Source organism: Oncorhynchus masou, chromosome 26 (assembly GCF_036934945.1).
Source record: "Oncorhynchus masou masou isolate Uvic2021 chromosome 26, UVic_Omas_1.1, whole genome shotgun sequence".
Taxonomy (NCBI): Eukaryota; Metazoa; Chordata; class Actinopteri; order Salmoniformes; family Salmonidae; genus Oncorhynchus; species Oncorhynchus masou.
The window spans coordinates 706,673-724,561 of record NC_088237.1 but is presented as its reverse complement, the minus strand read 5'-3'; the positions used below and the strand labels follow the sequence as shown (position 1 = coordinate 724,561).

Genomic DNA, 17,889 nt, shown 5'->3' with positions numbered 1-17,889 from the left:
CAAATATATGTTTTAATCATTTGTCATAGTTTTGCACTCGCTTTAAAATGATTTGTTTACAAGTTTTGGTTTTGATGTCTTATTTTTGTTTCCAATTCAGGCTAGTACAGTCACTGTGTCCCAGCAATTGGTTTACATACAGTGCCTTCACAAAGTATTCACACCTTTGACTTATTCCACATTTTGTTGTGTTACAGCCTTAGATGTAGATATTTTGTCACTGGCCTACACAAAGTACCCCATGGCGTCAAAGTGGAGTAGTGTTTTTATACATTTTTACAAATTTGCTGAACAAGTCACAAGTTGCATGGACTTACTCTGTGTGCAATTAAAGTGTTTAACATGATTTTGTCAGGACGACCTCATCTCTGTACCCCCACACACAATCTGTAAGGTCCCTTAGTCAAGCAGTGAATATCAAACACAGATTCAACCACAAAGACCAGGGAGGTTTTCCAATGCCTCATAAAGGGCACCTATTGGTAGATGGGTAAAAATAAAAGCAGACATTCAATATCCCTTTGAGCATGGTGAAGTTATTAGTTATACTTTAGATGGTGTATCAATACGCCCAGTCACGACAACGATACATGCATCCATCTTAACTCAGTTGCCAATGGTGACTTTAAAACAGTTTAATGGCTGGAATAGGGGAGAATTGAGGATGGATCAACAACTGCAGTTACTCCACAATGCTAACCTAATTGACAGAGTGAAAAGAAGGAAGCCTGTACAGAATGCAAATGATCCATCAGACACTCTTCCATCCCGTTTGCAACAAGTCACTAAATTAATACTGCAAAAGTTTTTGTCCTGAATACAAAGTGTTATGTTTGGGGAAAATACAACACATCATTGAGTACCACTCCCATATTTTCAAGCATAGTGGTGGCTGCATCATGTTATCTGTATGCTTGTAATCATTAGGGACTGTGGTGTTTTTCAGGATAAAAAAAGAAACGGAATGGAGTTTAGCACAGGAAAAATCCTAGAAGAAAATCTGGTTCAGTCTGCTTTCCACCAGGCACTGGGAGATAAATTCACCTTTCAGCAGGGCAATAATATAAAACACAAGGTCAAATCTACACTGGAGTTGCTTACCAAGAAGACAGTGAATGTTCCTGAGTGGCTGAGTTACAGTTTTGACTTAAATCTGGTTTAAAATCTATGGCAAGACTTGAAAATGGTTGTCTAGCAATGATCAACAACCAATATGACAGCTTGAATAAAAACTTTTTAAGAATAATGGGCAAATGTTGCCCAATCCAGATGTGGAATGCTCTTAGAGACTTACCCAGAAAGACTCATAGCTGTAATCACGGCTAAAGGTAATTCAAACATGTACTTACTCAGGGGGTTGTGCATGCTTACATAATCAAGATATAGTAGTATTTTTCATAATTTCTTAACAATTAAAAAAAAAAAAAATCCACTTTGACGTTAGAGTATTTTGTGTAGATCGTTGACAAAAAATAAACAATTAAACCATTTTAATCTCACTTTGTAACACAACAAAATGTTGGAAAAGTCAAAGGGTGTGAATACTTTCTGAAGGCACTGTAGATACACATCTGGACGCATCTCGCCATTGCCATCAGTTGCTCAAGGTATCCCAGTCGCGCCTGAGTGCGTTGACTCCTTGTTATCACAGGGGGTTCCCATGGCCCGGTTAGTGTCCCGCAGGGTGAGCACGACGTCGGTGGCGTGCATCAACAGACAGTCTCTCTCCTAACCCATTATCTGCTCTTAGTGCGCATTTCCAATCGCTCAGGGTGATATACCCTCCGGATTTCTCAACCTGGGTGCGGATATACTTTCCGGGGGAGGTGTGCATTATCGCACTGTCAAGTGGTTTGGGCTTGCTGAAGAGCAGTACTGAATTGAGGAAAGTAATGGGAGCGCTGATGTTATATCTAGGAAGGCGGGGCTTGCAAGGGCAGGCTCTGCATTTATTAGCCCATTGGGTGTGTTTTAGTTTTCTTCAGGTGAATGTGATTGGTCGTTGACTCCCCATAGTATGTTATACCTTGTTCCCTCATTCAGGGAACAGTAGTTATATTCATAACTGTACATTATTGGCAGAGAGGAGGGCACACTTTGTTATTGGTCTGACAATTTATAGCAAAACCCCACCCATGCAAAACAAGCTGAAATTTCAGGTCTTTTTCAAACAGCTCTTACACTAAAAGGGCATAATTTTCACAATTGCATAGTATTATTCCAACCTAATAGTGTGGAAATATATTGAACACACAGGAAAATCATGTTTTTTACTGCACTCTCTCTTTAAGGATTTTATTTGTTAATGTTTATTTTTTGTGTTTTGTATATACTGTACAGTATGTTTCAGTCCCCCATTTATAACCACTGTTTTTCTCTCTTCCTCCAGATGCTGTAGAAGTGTGAGAGAAGAGAAGGGTTCCAAGGACCTCCTGGGGCATCCATTTTTCATCCTGGCAGCTCTGCTTTTGTGGAACTTTGGCCTCCTCATCGTTGACCGTATCCTTCACTCACTACTCTTGAGACCTGGGTTGTGTTCTTTAGGCCTCCAATATGAAAGAAAACACACTGAAACATGGAAGGATTACAGAGACCTGTGTTTTAACTCATGTTTTAAAACGGTGTGCCCTTATGAACATGAAAAGAAGACAAAAGCCTGCACACTGAATATGCTCCCAATTACCACCTTAATTTACTTTTTGATCCACAAGGATCTTCATCAGGTCAAAAGGTAAGACCACCAACTGCCCTAATGAACATGACCCAACTGTGTTGACAAGGTCAATGAGCTTACATGACCTAGTTCATTATGGCAATTCAACTCTACAGAGCTGTAACTAAGCAGTCTAGAGAAACTAACGCTAGAAAAATACGTGGTTAATAGGGATCACTTAATGCTGTTAGCTACCATAACAGGTATTAACCAGTATGTCTCTCAAGTCCTTAGTATTTCCATCCAGACATTCATTTCCAGTACAATGGATTCCTGTTTGGAATACTACTGCTATCAGTGGCAAGACATTTACAGGTACTGTACCTACCCAACCACCCTTCTCCACAACACCAATGATTCTTGCTTAACTCAACCATGCTGAATCATGTGCAAAGTTAAGATCCTTTATTTAGATATGTTTTAAGAAACATGAATGGTTATGCCATTTTGTTCTTCATTTGAATGTAATATTGATCAAATAATATTGTATTTGTCACATGCACCGAATACAAGAGATGTAGACTTTACCGTGAAATGCTTACTTATGCTTACTGTCCCAACAATGCAGAGTTAAAAAGTCTGAAAAAAATTCACAAAAAAGTAACAATAACGAGGCCAAATAGAAGGAGGACCGGTACCGAGTCAATGTGCAGGGGTACGAAGTATTTGAAGTAATATGTACAGTGCCTTCAGAAAGTATTCACACCCTTTGACTTTTTCCACATTTTTTTGTGTTACAGCCTGAATTAAAAATGGATTAAATTGAGAATTGTTGGTCACTGGTCTACACACAATATCCTATGTCAAAGTGGAATTATGTTTTTCGAAATGTAACATTTTTGATTAAAAATGAAAGGCTGAAATGTCTTGAGTCAATAAGTACTCAACCCCTTTGTTATGGCAAAGGAGTCCATTTGCTTAACAAGTCTGTGTGCATTAATAGTGTTTAACATGATTTTTTAAATGACTACCTCATCTTTGTACCCCACACATACAATTATCTGTAAGGCCCCTCAATCGAACAGTGAATTTCAAACACAGATTCAACCACAAAGACCAGGGAGGTTTTCCAATGCCTCGCAAAGAAGTGCATCTATTGGTAGATGGGTAAAAGAAAAAAAAGCTGACATTTAATTTCCCTTTTGAGCGTGATGATGTTATTAATTACACTTCAGCTGGTGTATTAGTACACCCATAAACTCCAAAGATAAATGCGGCCTTCCTAACTCAGTTGCCGGAGGGGAAGGAAACCGCTCAGGGATTTCACTGTGGTGAAAGGCCAATAGTCACTTTAAAACACTTACAGAGTTTGTCTGTGATAGGAGAAAACTGAGGATGGATCAACAACATTGTAGTTACTCCACAATACTAACTTAATTGACAGAGTGAAAAGGAAGCCTGGACAGAATAAAAATATTCCACCGGACACTGTCCTGCTGAATTCACCTTTCAGCAGGACAATAACCTAAAACACAAAGCCAAATCTACACTGGAGTTGCTTACCAAGAAGAAAATATAAGTGGTACAGTGGTCTAAGGCACTACATTGCTGTGCTAGCTGTGTCACTAGAGATCCTGGTTGGAGTCCAAGCTCTTTCGCAGCCGGCCGCGACCGGGAGGCCCATGGGGCGGCACACAATTTGCCCAGCATCTTCCGGGTTAGGGGAGTGTTTGGCCGGCAGGGATGTTTTTGTCCCATCGCGCTCTAGCGACTCCTGTAGCAGGCTGGGTGCATTGCACGCCGGTCGCCATTGTACGTTTTTTTTTTTTAAGCAGCATTGTGTCAAGAAGCAGTGCACCTTGGCTGGGTTGTGTTTTGGAGGACGCATGGCTTTCGACCTTCGCCTCTCCTGAGTCCGTACGGGATTTGCAGCGATGGGACAAGACTGTAACTACCAATTGGATACCACAAAATTGGTGAGAGAAGACAAGAAAATATTAATGTTCCTGAGTAGCCGAGTTACAGTTTTGACTTGTTCTTTAAAAAAAATTTAAAAAACTTTTTTTTTAACTGGATGTCAGTTAAGAACAAATTCTTATTTACAATGACGGAATACCAAAAGGCAAAAGGTCTCCTGCTGGGATTAAAAATGAAAAACATTGGTGGCAAATCTGATGGCTGAATGGTATATAACATCTAGCCGCTCGAGAACACCGCTACCTGCCGATCTATAAATTACGGCTCCGTAGTCTAGCATGGGTAGGATGGTTATCCTAGAAAATCTATCGCACAATCTGGAATTGGTCTTGCCAGAGCTTAAAGAATTTAAAGAATAATGAGCAAATGAAAGATTCACAGCTGTAATAGCTGCCAAAGGTGATTCTAACATGTATTGACTCAGGGGGTTGAATACTTATCTAATCAAGATATATTAATGTTGTATTTTTCATTATGTATTTTTTTAAATATTTTTTTACAAATGTTAGAATTCTTCCACTTTGATATTCGAGAGTATTTTGTGTAGTATTTTGTGTTCAAAATCCATTTGAGTCCCACTTTGTAACACAACAAAATGTGGGAAAAGTCAAAGGGTGTGAATACTTTTTGAATGCACTGTAGGTAGGGGTAAAAGTGACTAGGCAATCAGGATAGCTCAACAGAGTAGCAGCAGTGTGTGTGTGTGTGTGTGTTAGATGGCAGTGAAGTATGTGTGGGTAGAGTCCAGTGAGTGTGCATAGAGCCGGTCCAAGAGAGTCTGTGCAACAAAAAAATGTCAATACAAATACTCCGGGTGGCCATTGGATAAACTGTTCAGTAGTCTTATGGCTTGGGGGTAGAAGCTGTTCAGGAGCCTTTTGGCCCCAGATTTGGCGCTCCGGTACCACTTACCATGCGGTAGCATAGAGAGCGGTCTTTGGGTGGCTGGAGTCTTTGACAGTCTTTTGGGCCTTCCTCTGACACCGCCTAGTATAAATGGCAGGGAGCTCGGTCCAAGGGATGTACTGGGCCGTACACACTACCCTCTGTAGTGCCTTACGGTCAGATGCCAAGCAGTTGCCATACCAAGCGGGGATGCAACCAGTCAATATGCTAAAAATGGTACAGCTGTAGAACTTTTTGATAATCTGAGGGCCCAGGACAAATCTTTTCAGCCTCCTGAGGAGGAAGAGGTGTTGTCGTGCCCTTTTCACGACTGTGTTGGTGTGTTTGGACCATAATAGGTGCTTAGTGATGTATACACCGAGGAACTTAAAGCCCTCGAACCGCTCCACTACAGCCTCGTTGATGTGAATAGGGGCGTCCTCGGCCCGTTGTTTCCTGTAGATCACATGTACCGAATACAACAGGTGTAGACCGTACAGTGAAATGCTTACTTTACAAGCCCCTAACCAACAGTGCTGTTTCAAAAAACATGGATAAGAATAAGAGATAAAAGTAACAAGTAATTAAGAAGGAGCAGTTAAAAATAACAATATTTTCAGAGGGGTGCCGGTGCAGAGTCAATGTGCGGGGGCACCGGTTAGTTGAGGATGATCAGCTTCTTTGTCTTGCTTACATTGTGGGAGAGGTTGTTGTCCTGACACCACACTGCGAGGTCTCTGACCTGCGACCTATAGTCTGTCTCATCGTCGTCGGTGATCAGGCCTTCCACCGTCGTGTCGTCGGTAAACTTAATGATGGTGTTGCAGTCGTGTGTGAACAGGGACTACAGGAGGGGACTTAGAACGCACCCCTAAAGGGGCCCCCGTGTTGAGGGTCAGCATGGCGGATGTGTTGTTGCCTACCCTCACCACCTGGGGGTACCTGTCCGGAAGACAGGATCCATTTGTAGAGGGAGTTGTTCAGTCCCAGGGTCCTTAACTTAGTGATGAGCTTGGAGTGCATTTCATGGCTACAGATGTTAGTGCTACGGGACGATAGTCATTTAGAGAGGCTCCCTTGGCATTCTTGGGCAGAGGGACTATGGTGGTCTGCTTGAAAAATCTAGGTATTACAGACTGGGTCAGGGAAAGGTTGAAAATGTCAGTGAAGACACTTGCCACCTGGTTAGTGCTCTGAGTACACGTCTTGGTAATCCGTCTGGATTTTTTTTTATAAGTGGATTACTGTCTTTTCATACAGACATTTGAAGCTATTTTATGACATTATTTCTGGTTGAGCAGGGCAGACACCTGGAGGGGGCGTTGCTCTTCACTGTTCTCCTGAACCTGAAACACATCTACCTGTACATTGCTCCTGCCTACGGGATCTTCCTGCTGCGGAGCTACTGCTTCACCGAGGACAACACAGGTAACAGAGATTACACCAGAGCTAGCAGGTTACACAGGGTAACTCAGAGTTAGCTGTTGGGTGGAAAACAGAAATGGAACATTTTCAGGAGAAACATCAGAGATTTTACCTGGGTAACAGTAAGCGTGAATACAGGTTGATGACATCTCAAAGGAATTTGATTCGGAATTATAAGATAATATGATTGTAATAAACTCACTGATCAAAGATTTTATATCCAACCAGACAGTTTATTCACTCTGTTCCTCTCTGTTGTGTGTTTCCTTCAGATGGCTCTGTGAGATGGAGCAGTTTCAGTCCTGTTCGTCTGGTAGCTCTGGGATCTATCGTGATCTCTGTCGGCGCCCTGTCCTTTGGTCCGTTCATTGCTATGGTACAGTAGGTATTCTAGCACAGCATGCTGATGTAGATACCATTTATGTTTATTTTTTACCTCTGTCAGGTTCGCATTAATGCAGGATTTGACATTTTTCACCCAGAAAAGGAAAGATAAAACACTTGCTGCATTTTGTAAATGCACATCTAAAATGTGACTCGTTTCAGGAAACTAGGCGTATGTCGCGTGTCATTAGTTCACAGGAGAGGCATTTCATTAAAATGCATTTTTGGGCAGAAATGCCTTCTGGAACATGTGAACTTACATGTGCCTTAATAACACACTTGTATGCCACCTGTAAATACGAATACAATTGTTAATTTACGAGCCTAGTTGGTTTACCCACGGAAAAAGCCAGGAACCTTCCCGCTAGCCATGATTGGCTGAGATAATGGATGGGCTGGACATGCCAAGAGATGAGTTCGGATTGGTCTGCCATGTAGCACGCTTCTGTCTATAGCATGAGCTGCTCAATATCTGTAGATAATCCTTTCTAACTCGGCTTTTTTGTAAGATATTATGAAAAACTACAAAAGTGCACTCCACTTTCTGGAGGACCGAGTTTTGAAATCAGTGGAATGCTCGATGGAGGCAGAGTATGATAGCTAAGGAGATGGAGAAAATTCAGGCGTCTCATTGCAAATGCACAGGGAGTCGAAAAGAGAACACAGAAGGATTTTGTATAAAACACCTGTCTCCGAATAACATCCTCAAACTAAGGGCAGCCACGGCATCCGTGACAGCGAGGGAGAAGCGTTCATTTATGTATACAGGTAAGAGACTCTAGCTTGCTACATTTTCAGATATTATAAGTTTCTAATTTGATCAGAAAGTCGTTTTCATTGCAAGTTAAAGCATACTGTTAGCTAGCTAGCTAACGTTAGCTGACTTACTCGCTAGCTAATGTTGTGTGTGTTTACCAGAGACGGTAATGTGAAGAACAACATGACCTGCACCGATGTCAAATTAGGATATAAAGTTAGGGGCCTCACAAGTGGTGCAGCGATCTAAGACACTGCATCGCAGTGCTAGAGGTGTCACTATTGATCCAGGTTCGTTCCCAGGCTGTGTCACAACCGGATGTGATTGGGAGTCCCATAGGGCGGTGCACAATTGCCACAGCGTCGTCCGGGTTAGGGGAAGGTTTGGCCGGGGGGACTTTACTTGGCTCATCGCGCTCTAGCCACTCCTTGTGGCGGGCCAAGCGCCTACAGGCTGACCTCGGTTGTCAGCAAAGTGTTTCCTCCAACACATTGGTGCGGCTGGCTTCCGGTATAAGTTGAACAGTGTTTTCTCCGACACATTGGTGCGGCTGGCTTCCGGGTTAAGTGGACGGGTATTAAGAAGCGTGGTTTGGCAGAAAATGTTTCGGAGGACGCATGACTCAACCTTCTCCTCCTGTGCCCATTGGGGAGTTGCAGCGAAGAGACGATCAAAATTGGGGCAAAAAAATAATAATAAAGAATATAAAGTTAGGTCAATGAGACAGTGTCCAAGTTGTAAAATTCTCCAGTGGAATGCCCTGGTTTATTTAGTCACTCACAACCGTAAGCTTTTTTCTGTAATTAGCTTGCCATTTAACTTGTAAATAATTATCTTGTTGTGTGTTTATTTTCCTGTAATAATGAATACAAATTAGCTACATTTAAGACATTGTCAGCTATATGATATGTTCATTATTTGAACTGGCTAGCCTGTTTACTTTATTTAGCCTTTTATTTAACTAGGCAAGTCAGTTAAGAACAAATTGTTATTTTACAATGACGGCCTACCCCAGCCAATCCCTCCCCTAACCCGGACAACGCTGGGCCAATTGTGCACCGCCCTATGGGACTCCCAATCTCAGCCGGGTTGTGATACAGCCCGGGATAGAACCAGGGTCTCAAGCTAGCTAACAAGCTAGAAACTATTTTTTATTTTATGAAGTTGCTTTTATTTGCCTGGTTTGCCAGATTGACATATACTAAATTCATTTTCAAATGGTTGGCTTTATTGGTGTTAACATACATCAGTTATGCCAATTATGTTCATGATGACGTTCATGATGTCACTGCGACAACTGTATACAGACATGTCGATAGATGTACCAAAACATTCAAGGGGCATTTTCTCAAAAGTGGGGTTACAAGTTTATCAACGTTCAAAGAATTACTTTCCCTTTGTTTCTTAACTGTAGTGTATGATATAGCATTTTCTAGCTCTGAGTCTCTACTTTTATTGGCAGTAGAATGGGCTTACTGAAGAGCTCATTGACTTCCAACGTGGCATTGTCATAGGATGCCACCTTTCCAACAAGTCAGTTTGTAAAATTTCTGCCCTGCTAGAGCTGCCGCGGTCAAATGTAAGTTTTGTTATTGTGAAGTGGAAAGTAGAAGCAACGACGGCTCAGCCACACAAGCTCACAGAAGGGGACCGCTGAAGTGTGTAGCATTTAACAATCCTCTGTCCTCGGTTACAACACTCACTACACTTCCAAACTTCCTCTGGAAGCAACGTCAGCACAATAACTGTTCATCTGGAGATTCATGAAATTGGTTTCCATGGCCGAGCAGCCCTAAAATAACCCCATGTGCAATGACGAGCGTCGGTTGGAGTGGTGTAAAGCTCGCGCAATTGAACAGTGAAAACGCATTCTTTGGAGTGTTGAATCACGCTTCACCATCTGGCAGTTCAACGGACAAATCTGGTTTTGGCTGATGCCAGGAGAACACTACCTACCCGAATGCATAGTGCCAACTGTAAGGTTTTTGGTGGAGGAGTAATAATGGTCTTGGGCTGTTTTTCATAGTTCGGAATAGGCCCCTTAGTTCCGGTGAAGGGAAACCGTAGCCCTTTTTTTGAGATGTTCGACGAGCAGGTATCCTTATACTTTTGGTCATGTAGTGTGTGGCTGCTAGCCAAATAGCATTGCACTTTTATTGTCATTCGATGAAATCATACTAAAATATGTTGTGTGACGAAAAACCATAGTTTCAGGCTCTTTCTTACTCTATTGAAGAAAAAGAAAAAACACTGACTTTCAATTTAAAACTTGAAATAGTTGAAAAATGTATTTTGGTCTGTTTTTTGAAAATGTAGTTTTCTGGAAGCTAATTCGACCCCTTATATTTTTGCTGCAGCTCTCTGCCCCCCTGATTGCTGAATCATTAACCCATATTTTGCCGATTATATCTGGTACTATCCCCAAGGTTTGGAATGCGGCCTATGTAAGCCCCCTTCACAAAGATGGTGACCCTTGTGACCTAAATAATTGTTGCCCTATTTCTAAACTTTCTTGCCTAGCGAAATATTAGAATCCTTAATTCATTCTCAGCCAAGATATTTCTTGTCTTTGAAATGTATTCTAAATGTACATCAGTCGGGTTTTAGACCAGATCTCTGCTGCATCCCTAGTTATAAATTATGTGGTTAACTGTAAGGATAAAAGTCAACATTGTGCTGCCCTCTTCATTGACCTGTCAAATGCTTTTGATACTGTTGATCACTCACTGCTAATTCAGAAGCTTTCCTCAATTGGCCTAGACCAGGCTGCATGTAACTGGTTTAAAAATGACTTGACAGATGCATATTGAGTTCTATATACTGATGGTGTTAAATCAGGTTTCCTGGATATTACGAAAGGTGTCCCACAGCGGTCGACTCTGGGTCCTGTATTTTTGACTGTTTACTTTAACAATATTGACTTGTCTGTAAAAAGTTGTCACCTGCACTTGTATCCGATGATACTGTTGTGTATGCTGTTGCCCCCACGGTTGACCAGGATCTATCTGAACTACAGTCTGCCTTCATTTTATTACAGAAAAACTTTATTGACCTGAAATTTGTATTGAATGCAGGTTCAAAGTAAGTATATGTTGTTCTCTAGAGCGCAAAAAATACATAGTGTACATATTGATTGTGTCTCAGCTTACAAATATCTGGGTGTCTGGATAGATAAAAAGCTGTCTTTTAAAAAGCATATTGATGGCTTAGTGAAGAAGCTGAGAATAAAACTGGGCTTCTATAGAACTAGGTACTGGCTCTCGCTAAATAGTAGAAAGTAGTTATTCAGTCGACGTTCCTATCGGTGCTAGACAATGGCGACATCATCTGCATGAACGCAGTTGCCACTTCATTAAAGCCGTTAGATGCAGCTTATCATAGCGCCTGCGGTTTATTACAGGCGGGAGTTTTAGTACTCATCACTGCATTCTCTACCAGAAAGTTGGTTGGCCCTCTTTGATTTCACGTAAGTTGATACATTGCTGTTTTCATTTATAAAGCCTGTTTACAAAAAGGTCCACTGTACCTAACATCATTACTAAACCTTAGACATACGAGTTACCCACCCCACCCGGTCTTCGGGATGGCGAACTCTGGAAATTCCTTTGGTCTCTTCTGAGTTAGGTAAATCAGCTTTTAGTTTGTTCCACCAGTAAGGTGTAAGAAATCTTAACATCGTTCATAAATGTGATGTTTCTGTGCCTCTAGGGGAATTCAGAAAGCTGATTGAGTACCTTATAACTAATGAATGTGTTTGTTTTTTATGAGCATGTTTTTCTTTCTGTTTGCATTTTGTATTTATATTGATGTGTGTGTTTTCTGTAATTGATGTAATTCAGGGCTCCTGTAAAAGAGACCTTGGTCTCAGTATGACTCTGATAAAATATTTTATGTCATCTTTATTTTAACTTTTTGTTGTACTTTATCTAACTGCTCTGTCAGTTATTTTGTATTAGTGATGCACTGAGCCAGGTCAAATAATTAATGTACTGGTGAATGTGATTGGGTATCTGCTGCTGTCTTAATAAAGGGATAGTTTAATGACTGTAATTTCTCTCTCTCTCAGGGCCAGCTCCCCCAGGTCCTTTCCAGACTCTTCCCCTTTAAGAGGGGCCTGTGCCACGCCTACTGGGCCCCTAACGTCTGGGCCCTCTACAACATGGTGGATAAAGCTCTGTCTGTGCTGGGTAAGGCACTGTTTACTCTCTCTATGACTTCAGTATGGTCCCGTATTCACAAAGTGCTGATCTAGGATCAGGTCCTCCCTGTCCATATAATCTTATGCATTATGATTTAACCCCCTAGAGTCGATTGACACACCTGTGCGTCAATCTAAGTAATATATATTTTATCAGTCAGTTTAAGATAGAGATATGTTTTGCATTGGATGCATCTCAATCAGAGACACACACACACACACACACAGATGTCGCACCGCATCTGCGGTGAAAGGCGGCAGAGCTAGAGCGGTGTTCGTCACAAAAACATCTGTAGTGTTATGACTCACGAACACAATGGTGGGTCTCCGTTTTGCTCTGCAACCCCCACAAGTGTCAGGGGACTCATCGATGTGCCAACTTCTGTTTGTAGCATCCAAACCGTTTGGGCTACAAACTAATGTGACCCCACTGTGGAAAGGGGACTCGTCTGAAAGTAACCGGTACCAGTTTAAAAAAATGAATGAAGTATGGAAGTAGTTTTGTGCTTAACCAAAAAAAGAGGTAAAACACTGTAAAAATATATATATATATATATATTTTATTGAGCTTTCTTATATAGACACTAGACACTGCAATAACTTGTTTCTTAGGGGAAAAAATGTGGATGTTCTTTTTTTACATTTCTGAATGTGTTTCAATGGGATATAGTAGTAAAGGCCAAATTCAATAGGGGGTTGTCAGAGAAAATGTTGGATTGCTAGAAAGTAGCCTATTATTTGGCTGGAGAGTATTTGTATTTATTATGGGCTGGAGAGTCACCGATTCATGGAATAATATTACCGGTTTGAAGGTATTTGAGGGGATTTAACAGGGGTTTAATGGCTGGTGTGTTTCTCAGGTGTGCGTCTGAAGCTGTTGGATGTGGCAAAGCTTCCCAAAGCCTCAATGACTGGTGGATTGGTGCAGGAGTTCCAGCACTCCATCCTCCCCTCCGTCTCTCCCTCCATCACACTCATCTGCACTCTGCTCTCCATAATGGTGAGCATCATCTCAGGCTAAAATTCTGCAGCCTTGTTCAGAATCACCACTAAAGACCAGGGGTTGGAACCGGTTCAGGGAACAGAATCAAAAACTGGTCAACATTTTTCGAGGAACAGAATCGGAACCGGAAACGAAAGTGATCTAGCTATACTGTTCCGGAACAGAACCATTATTTTAAAAGAATGGGAACCGTTTAATAACGTTATTTTACGTTCCAGGCATTTTTTCAGTCCTACAAAAAAACATAACAAGGCACCTATTTTCTGTGTCTGCCTGCCAGCTGAAAATCTTTGCCAGTGTGTGTGCATGTGTAGACAACCTGCACCCTCCAAAAGCTGATGTTACAAGCGTGATTCAGAAATTAGGGAGAGATTTTTTTTACTTTTAAAGAGGAATGTATTAATGTATTCAATTCTAGTTACGGATACTATAGTTATCACTTTTCACATTGGATTTATTAACTACTAAAAGGTAAGACGTGTTTTTAATTTGGGTGCCGCGCTGAACACACAAGCTTGTTAGCTAACTAGCTAGCTAGTTTCTGGTCCAACGTTAAGCCAACTCTAGGAAGTTCAAAGACATTCAAAGTTCCTCCATAGATGCCGCTCCTCCGTAGGTATAATTATAATGTCATAACAAGGTGCCCAGCGCTTCAACCCAAGCCTCACCCTCCACCATCTCTCGCTCTCTCCCCACCCGCAACATTTCAGTGGCATCTCGCGCACTACACCATCGTGCATGTAAACCACTATAGCCCAGGTAGCCCAATAGCAAGCGTCTCTATCCGCACTGGTTGGTGAAGTCATTTAATGACGATTTCAAATGTTTAAAAAGGAACAGAAAGGAACCATATAAACCTGTGCTTTTTTGGGGTTGGGACCGGTTCAGAACTTCATTTTACAAGTCGGAACAATGGAACAGAACAAAAATAATAATGGTTCTGTTCAGAAAGAAACAATTGGAAAATAATTTTGGTTCCAACTGACACATTGGAGAGACGAAGCAGGTACGGGGAGTAAAACATTTAATACAGTTGAAGTCGGAACTTTAACCTCTTATAGCTCCTTTTTTTTTTTTTGCTACAACCTACTTTTTTCAATTTCCGCCTGAAGACATACCCAAATCTAACTGACTGTAGCTCAGGCACAGAACCAAGGATATGCATATTCTTGGTACCATTTGAAAGAAAACACTCTGAAGTTTGTGTAAATGTGAATTGAATGTAGAAGAATATAACACAATAGATCTGGTTTAGATAAAAAAATGAAAAAATGTTTTTTTATTTTTATTGTTGTATCATCATCTTTAAAATGAACAAGATAAAACAAACATTCAGATAGGATGATGCGGACAATTTCAGTGAAAAACACAAGAGGGCAACAGTACTTGTGCAAAGTTTCAGAATGATAACTTCCAAAATGAGTGTGCTACATGACATTTATCATGAAGTCACCCAGGTGTCCCACACAAGTAGCCCAAATGTACCCAAGTGGCCAAATTGGTGAAGGTATACATTTTGAAACAAATAACTATATTCAAAATGCTATTCTAACACAACCCCCCAAAATATGAAGAAAAAAATATATACATTTACAAAATAACATGGGTAACTATTTACACACTTTCAATATTTGGAAGACCCTCGGTCCTCTATCAAATCAAAAAAAAATTATATAGCCCTTCGTACATCAGCTAATATCTCAAAGTGCTGTACAGAAACCCAGCCTAAAACCCCAAACAGCAAGCAATGCACGTGTAGAAGCACGATGGCTAGGAAAAACTCCCTACAAAGGCCAAAACCTAGGAAGAAACCTAGACAGGAACCAGGCTATGAGGGGTGGCTGTGCCGGGTGGAGAACCAGGCTATGAGCCTCTTCTGGCTGTGCCGGGTGGAGATTACAACAGAACATGGCCGAGATTTTCAAATGTTCATAGATGACCAGCAGGGTCAAATAATAATAATCACAGTAGTTGTAGAGGATGCAACAGAACAGCACCTCAAGAGTAAATATGAACAGTTTAGGGTTCCATAGCCGCAGGCAGAACAGTTGAAACTGGAACAGCAGCAAGGCCAGGTGGACTGGGGACAGCAAGGAGTCATCATGCCAGGTAGTCCTGACGCATGGTCCTAGGGCTCAGGTCCCCCGAGAGAGAGAAAGAGAGAATTAGAGAGAGCATACTTAAATTCACACAGGACACCGGATAAGACAGAAGAAGTACTCCAGATATAACAAACTGACCCTAGACCCCCGACATATAAACCACTGCAGCAGAAATACTGGAGGCTGAGACAGAGGGGTCAGGAGACACTGTGGCCCCATCCGATGAGACCCCCGGACAGGGCCAAACAGGTAGGATATAACCCCACCCACTTTGCCAAAGCTCTACACAATATTGTGCTGCTGATGCCAGGTGCCATAGCAGTCTCTTTCTGCTATAAAGTGAGTATCAACAGGTATAATAAACAGATATATATATATATATATATATATATATATATATATATATATATATATACAGTGCCTTGCGAAAGTATTCGGCCTCCTTGAACTTTGCGACCTTTTGCCACATTTCAGGCTTCAAACAGAAAGATATAAAACTGTATTTTTTTGTGAAGAATCCACAACAAGTGGGACACAATCTTGAAGTGGAACGACATTTATTGGATATTTCAAACTTTTTTAACAAATCAAAAACTGAAAAATTGGGCGTGCAAAATTATTCAGCCCCTTTACTTTCAGTGCAGCAAACTCTCTCCAGAAGTTCAGTGAGGATCTCTGAATGATCCAATGTTGACCTAAATGACTAATGATGATAAATACAATCCACCTGTGTGTAATCCAGTCTCCGTATAAATCATAAGCTTCTAAAGACATGACATAATTTTCTGGAATTTTCCAAGCTGTTTAGAGGCACAGTCAACTTTGTACGTAAACTTCTGACCCACTGGAATTGTGATACAGTGAAATATTCTGTCGGTAAACATTTGTTTGAAAAATGACTTGTCATGTACACAGTAGATGTCCTAACCGACTTGCCAAAACTATAGTGTGTTAACAAGAAATTTGTGGAGTGGTTGAAAAACGAATTTTAATGAATCCAACCTAAGTGTATGTAAACTTCAAACGGTATATAATGGACATGGAATGAGACAGGAACAGCATGAGCAAACAGGTAACACAAACCAAAAAACAATTAATGCAGCAGCGGAGAACAGAGCAAGGGAACTGACAAATACAGGGGAGGAAATAAACAGATGAGGGAGTCCAGGTGAGTCCAATATCACTGATGCGCGTGATGTGGGAAGGCAGGTGTGCGTAATAGATGATAGGAGTGAGTGATGCAGGGCAGCCTGGTGCCCTCAAGCACCAGGGGGGGAGAGTGGGAGCAGACGTGACACCAACCCCAGCCCAACCAAACAAACTTAATCTACTGTATGTCCATGTAATAATGCAGTTGTTTTTGAACAGATAATAGCTACAGTACCAGTCAAATGTTTTGACACCTACACATTCAATGTTTTTTTGTTTTTTTTACTATTTTCTAAATTAATAGTGAAGATATCAAAACTAAGAAGTAACACATAGTAACCAAAAAAGTGTTAAAATAATCTAAATATATTTTTGATTTTAGAATCTTCAAAGTAGCCACCTTTTGCCTTGAAGACAGCTTTGCACACTCTTAGCATTCTCTCAACCAGCTTCACCTGGAATGCTTTTCCAACTGTCTTGAAGGAGTTCCCACATGCTGAGTACTTGTTGACTGCTTTTCCTTCACTCTGTGTTCCAACTCATCCCAAACCATATCAATTGGGTTGAGGTCAGGGATTGTGAATGCCCGGTCATCTGATGCAGCACTCCATCACTCTCCTTGGTCAAATAGCCTGGAGGTGTGTTGGGTCATATTCCAGTTGAAAAACAAATGATAGTCCCACTAAGCGCAAACCAGATGGGATGACGTATCGCTGCAGAATACTGTGGTAGCCATGCTCGTTAAGTGTGCCTTGAATTCTAAATAAATCACAGACAGTATCACCAGTAAAGCACCGTCACACCTCCTCCAGGCTTCACGGTGGGAACCACAAATGTGGAGATCATCCGTTCACCTCCTCTGCGTCTCACAAAGACATGGCAGTTGGAACCAAAAATCTCAAATTTAGGCTCCTCAGATGATTGCTCGTGTTTCTTGGCCCAAGCAAGTCTCTTCTTCTTATTGGTGTCCTTTAGTACTGGTTTCTTTGCAGCAATTTGAGCAAGAAGGCCTGATTCATGTAGTCTTCTCTGAACAGTTGATGTTGACATGTGTCTGTTACTTGAACTCTGTGAAGCATTTATTTGGGCTGCAATCTGAGGTGCAGTTAACTCTATTGAACTTATCCTCTGCAGCAGAGGTAACTCTGGGTCTTCCTTTCCTGTGGCTGTCCTCATGAGAGCCAGTTTGATCATAGCGCTTGATGGTTTTTTGTAATTGCACTTGAAGAAACTTTCAAAGTTCTTAAAATGTTCCTGCTTGACTAACCTTCATGTCTTAAAGTAATGATGGACTGTCGTATCTCTTTGCTTATTTGAGCTGTTCTTGCCATAATATGGACTTGGTCTTTTACAAAG

General features: G+C 41.3%; 1 protein-coding gene across 1 annotated transcript in view; it reads left to right on the top strand.

The window, feature by feature from the left end:
- alg8 (ALG8 alpha-1,3-glucosyltransferase) overlaps positions 1 to 17,889 on the top strand; it is a 32,909-nt gene that overhangs the window by 6,849 nt on the left and 8,171 nt on the right. Inside the window, 6 exon segments of the mRNA XM_064938039.1 lie at positions 2,390 to 2,499; positions 2,961 to 3,028; positions 6,817 to 6,943; positions 7,213 to 7,316; positions 12,148 to 12,268; positions 13,140 to 13,279. Coding sequence (XP_064794111.1) covers positions 2,390 to 2,499; positions 2,961 to 3,028; positions 6,817 to 6,943; positions 7,213 to 7,316; positions 12,148 to 12,268; positions 13,140 to 13,279 — 670 coding nt within the window.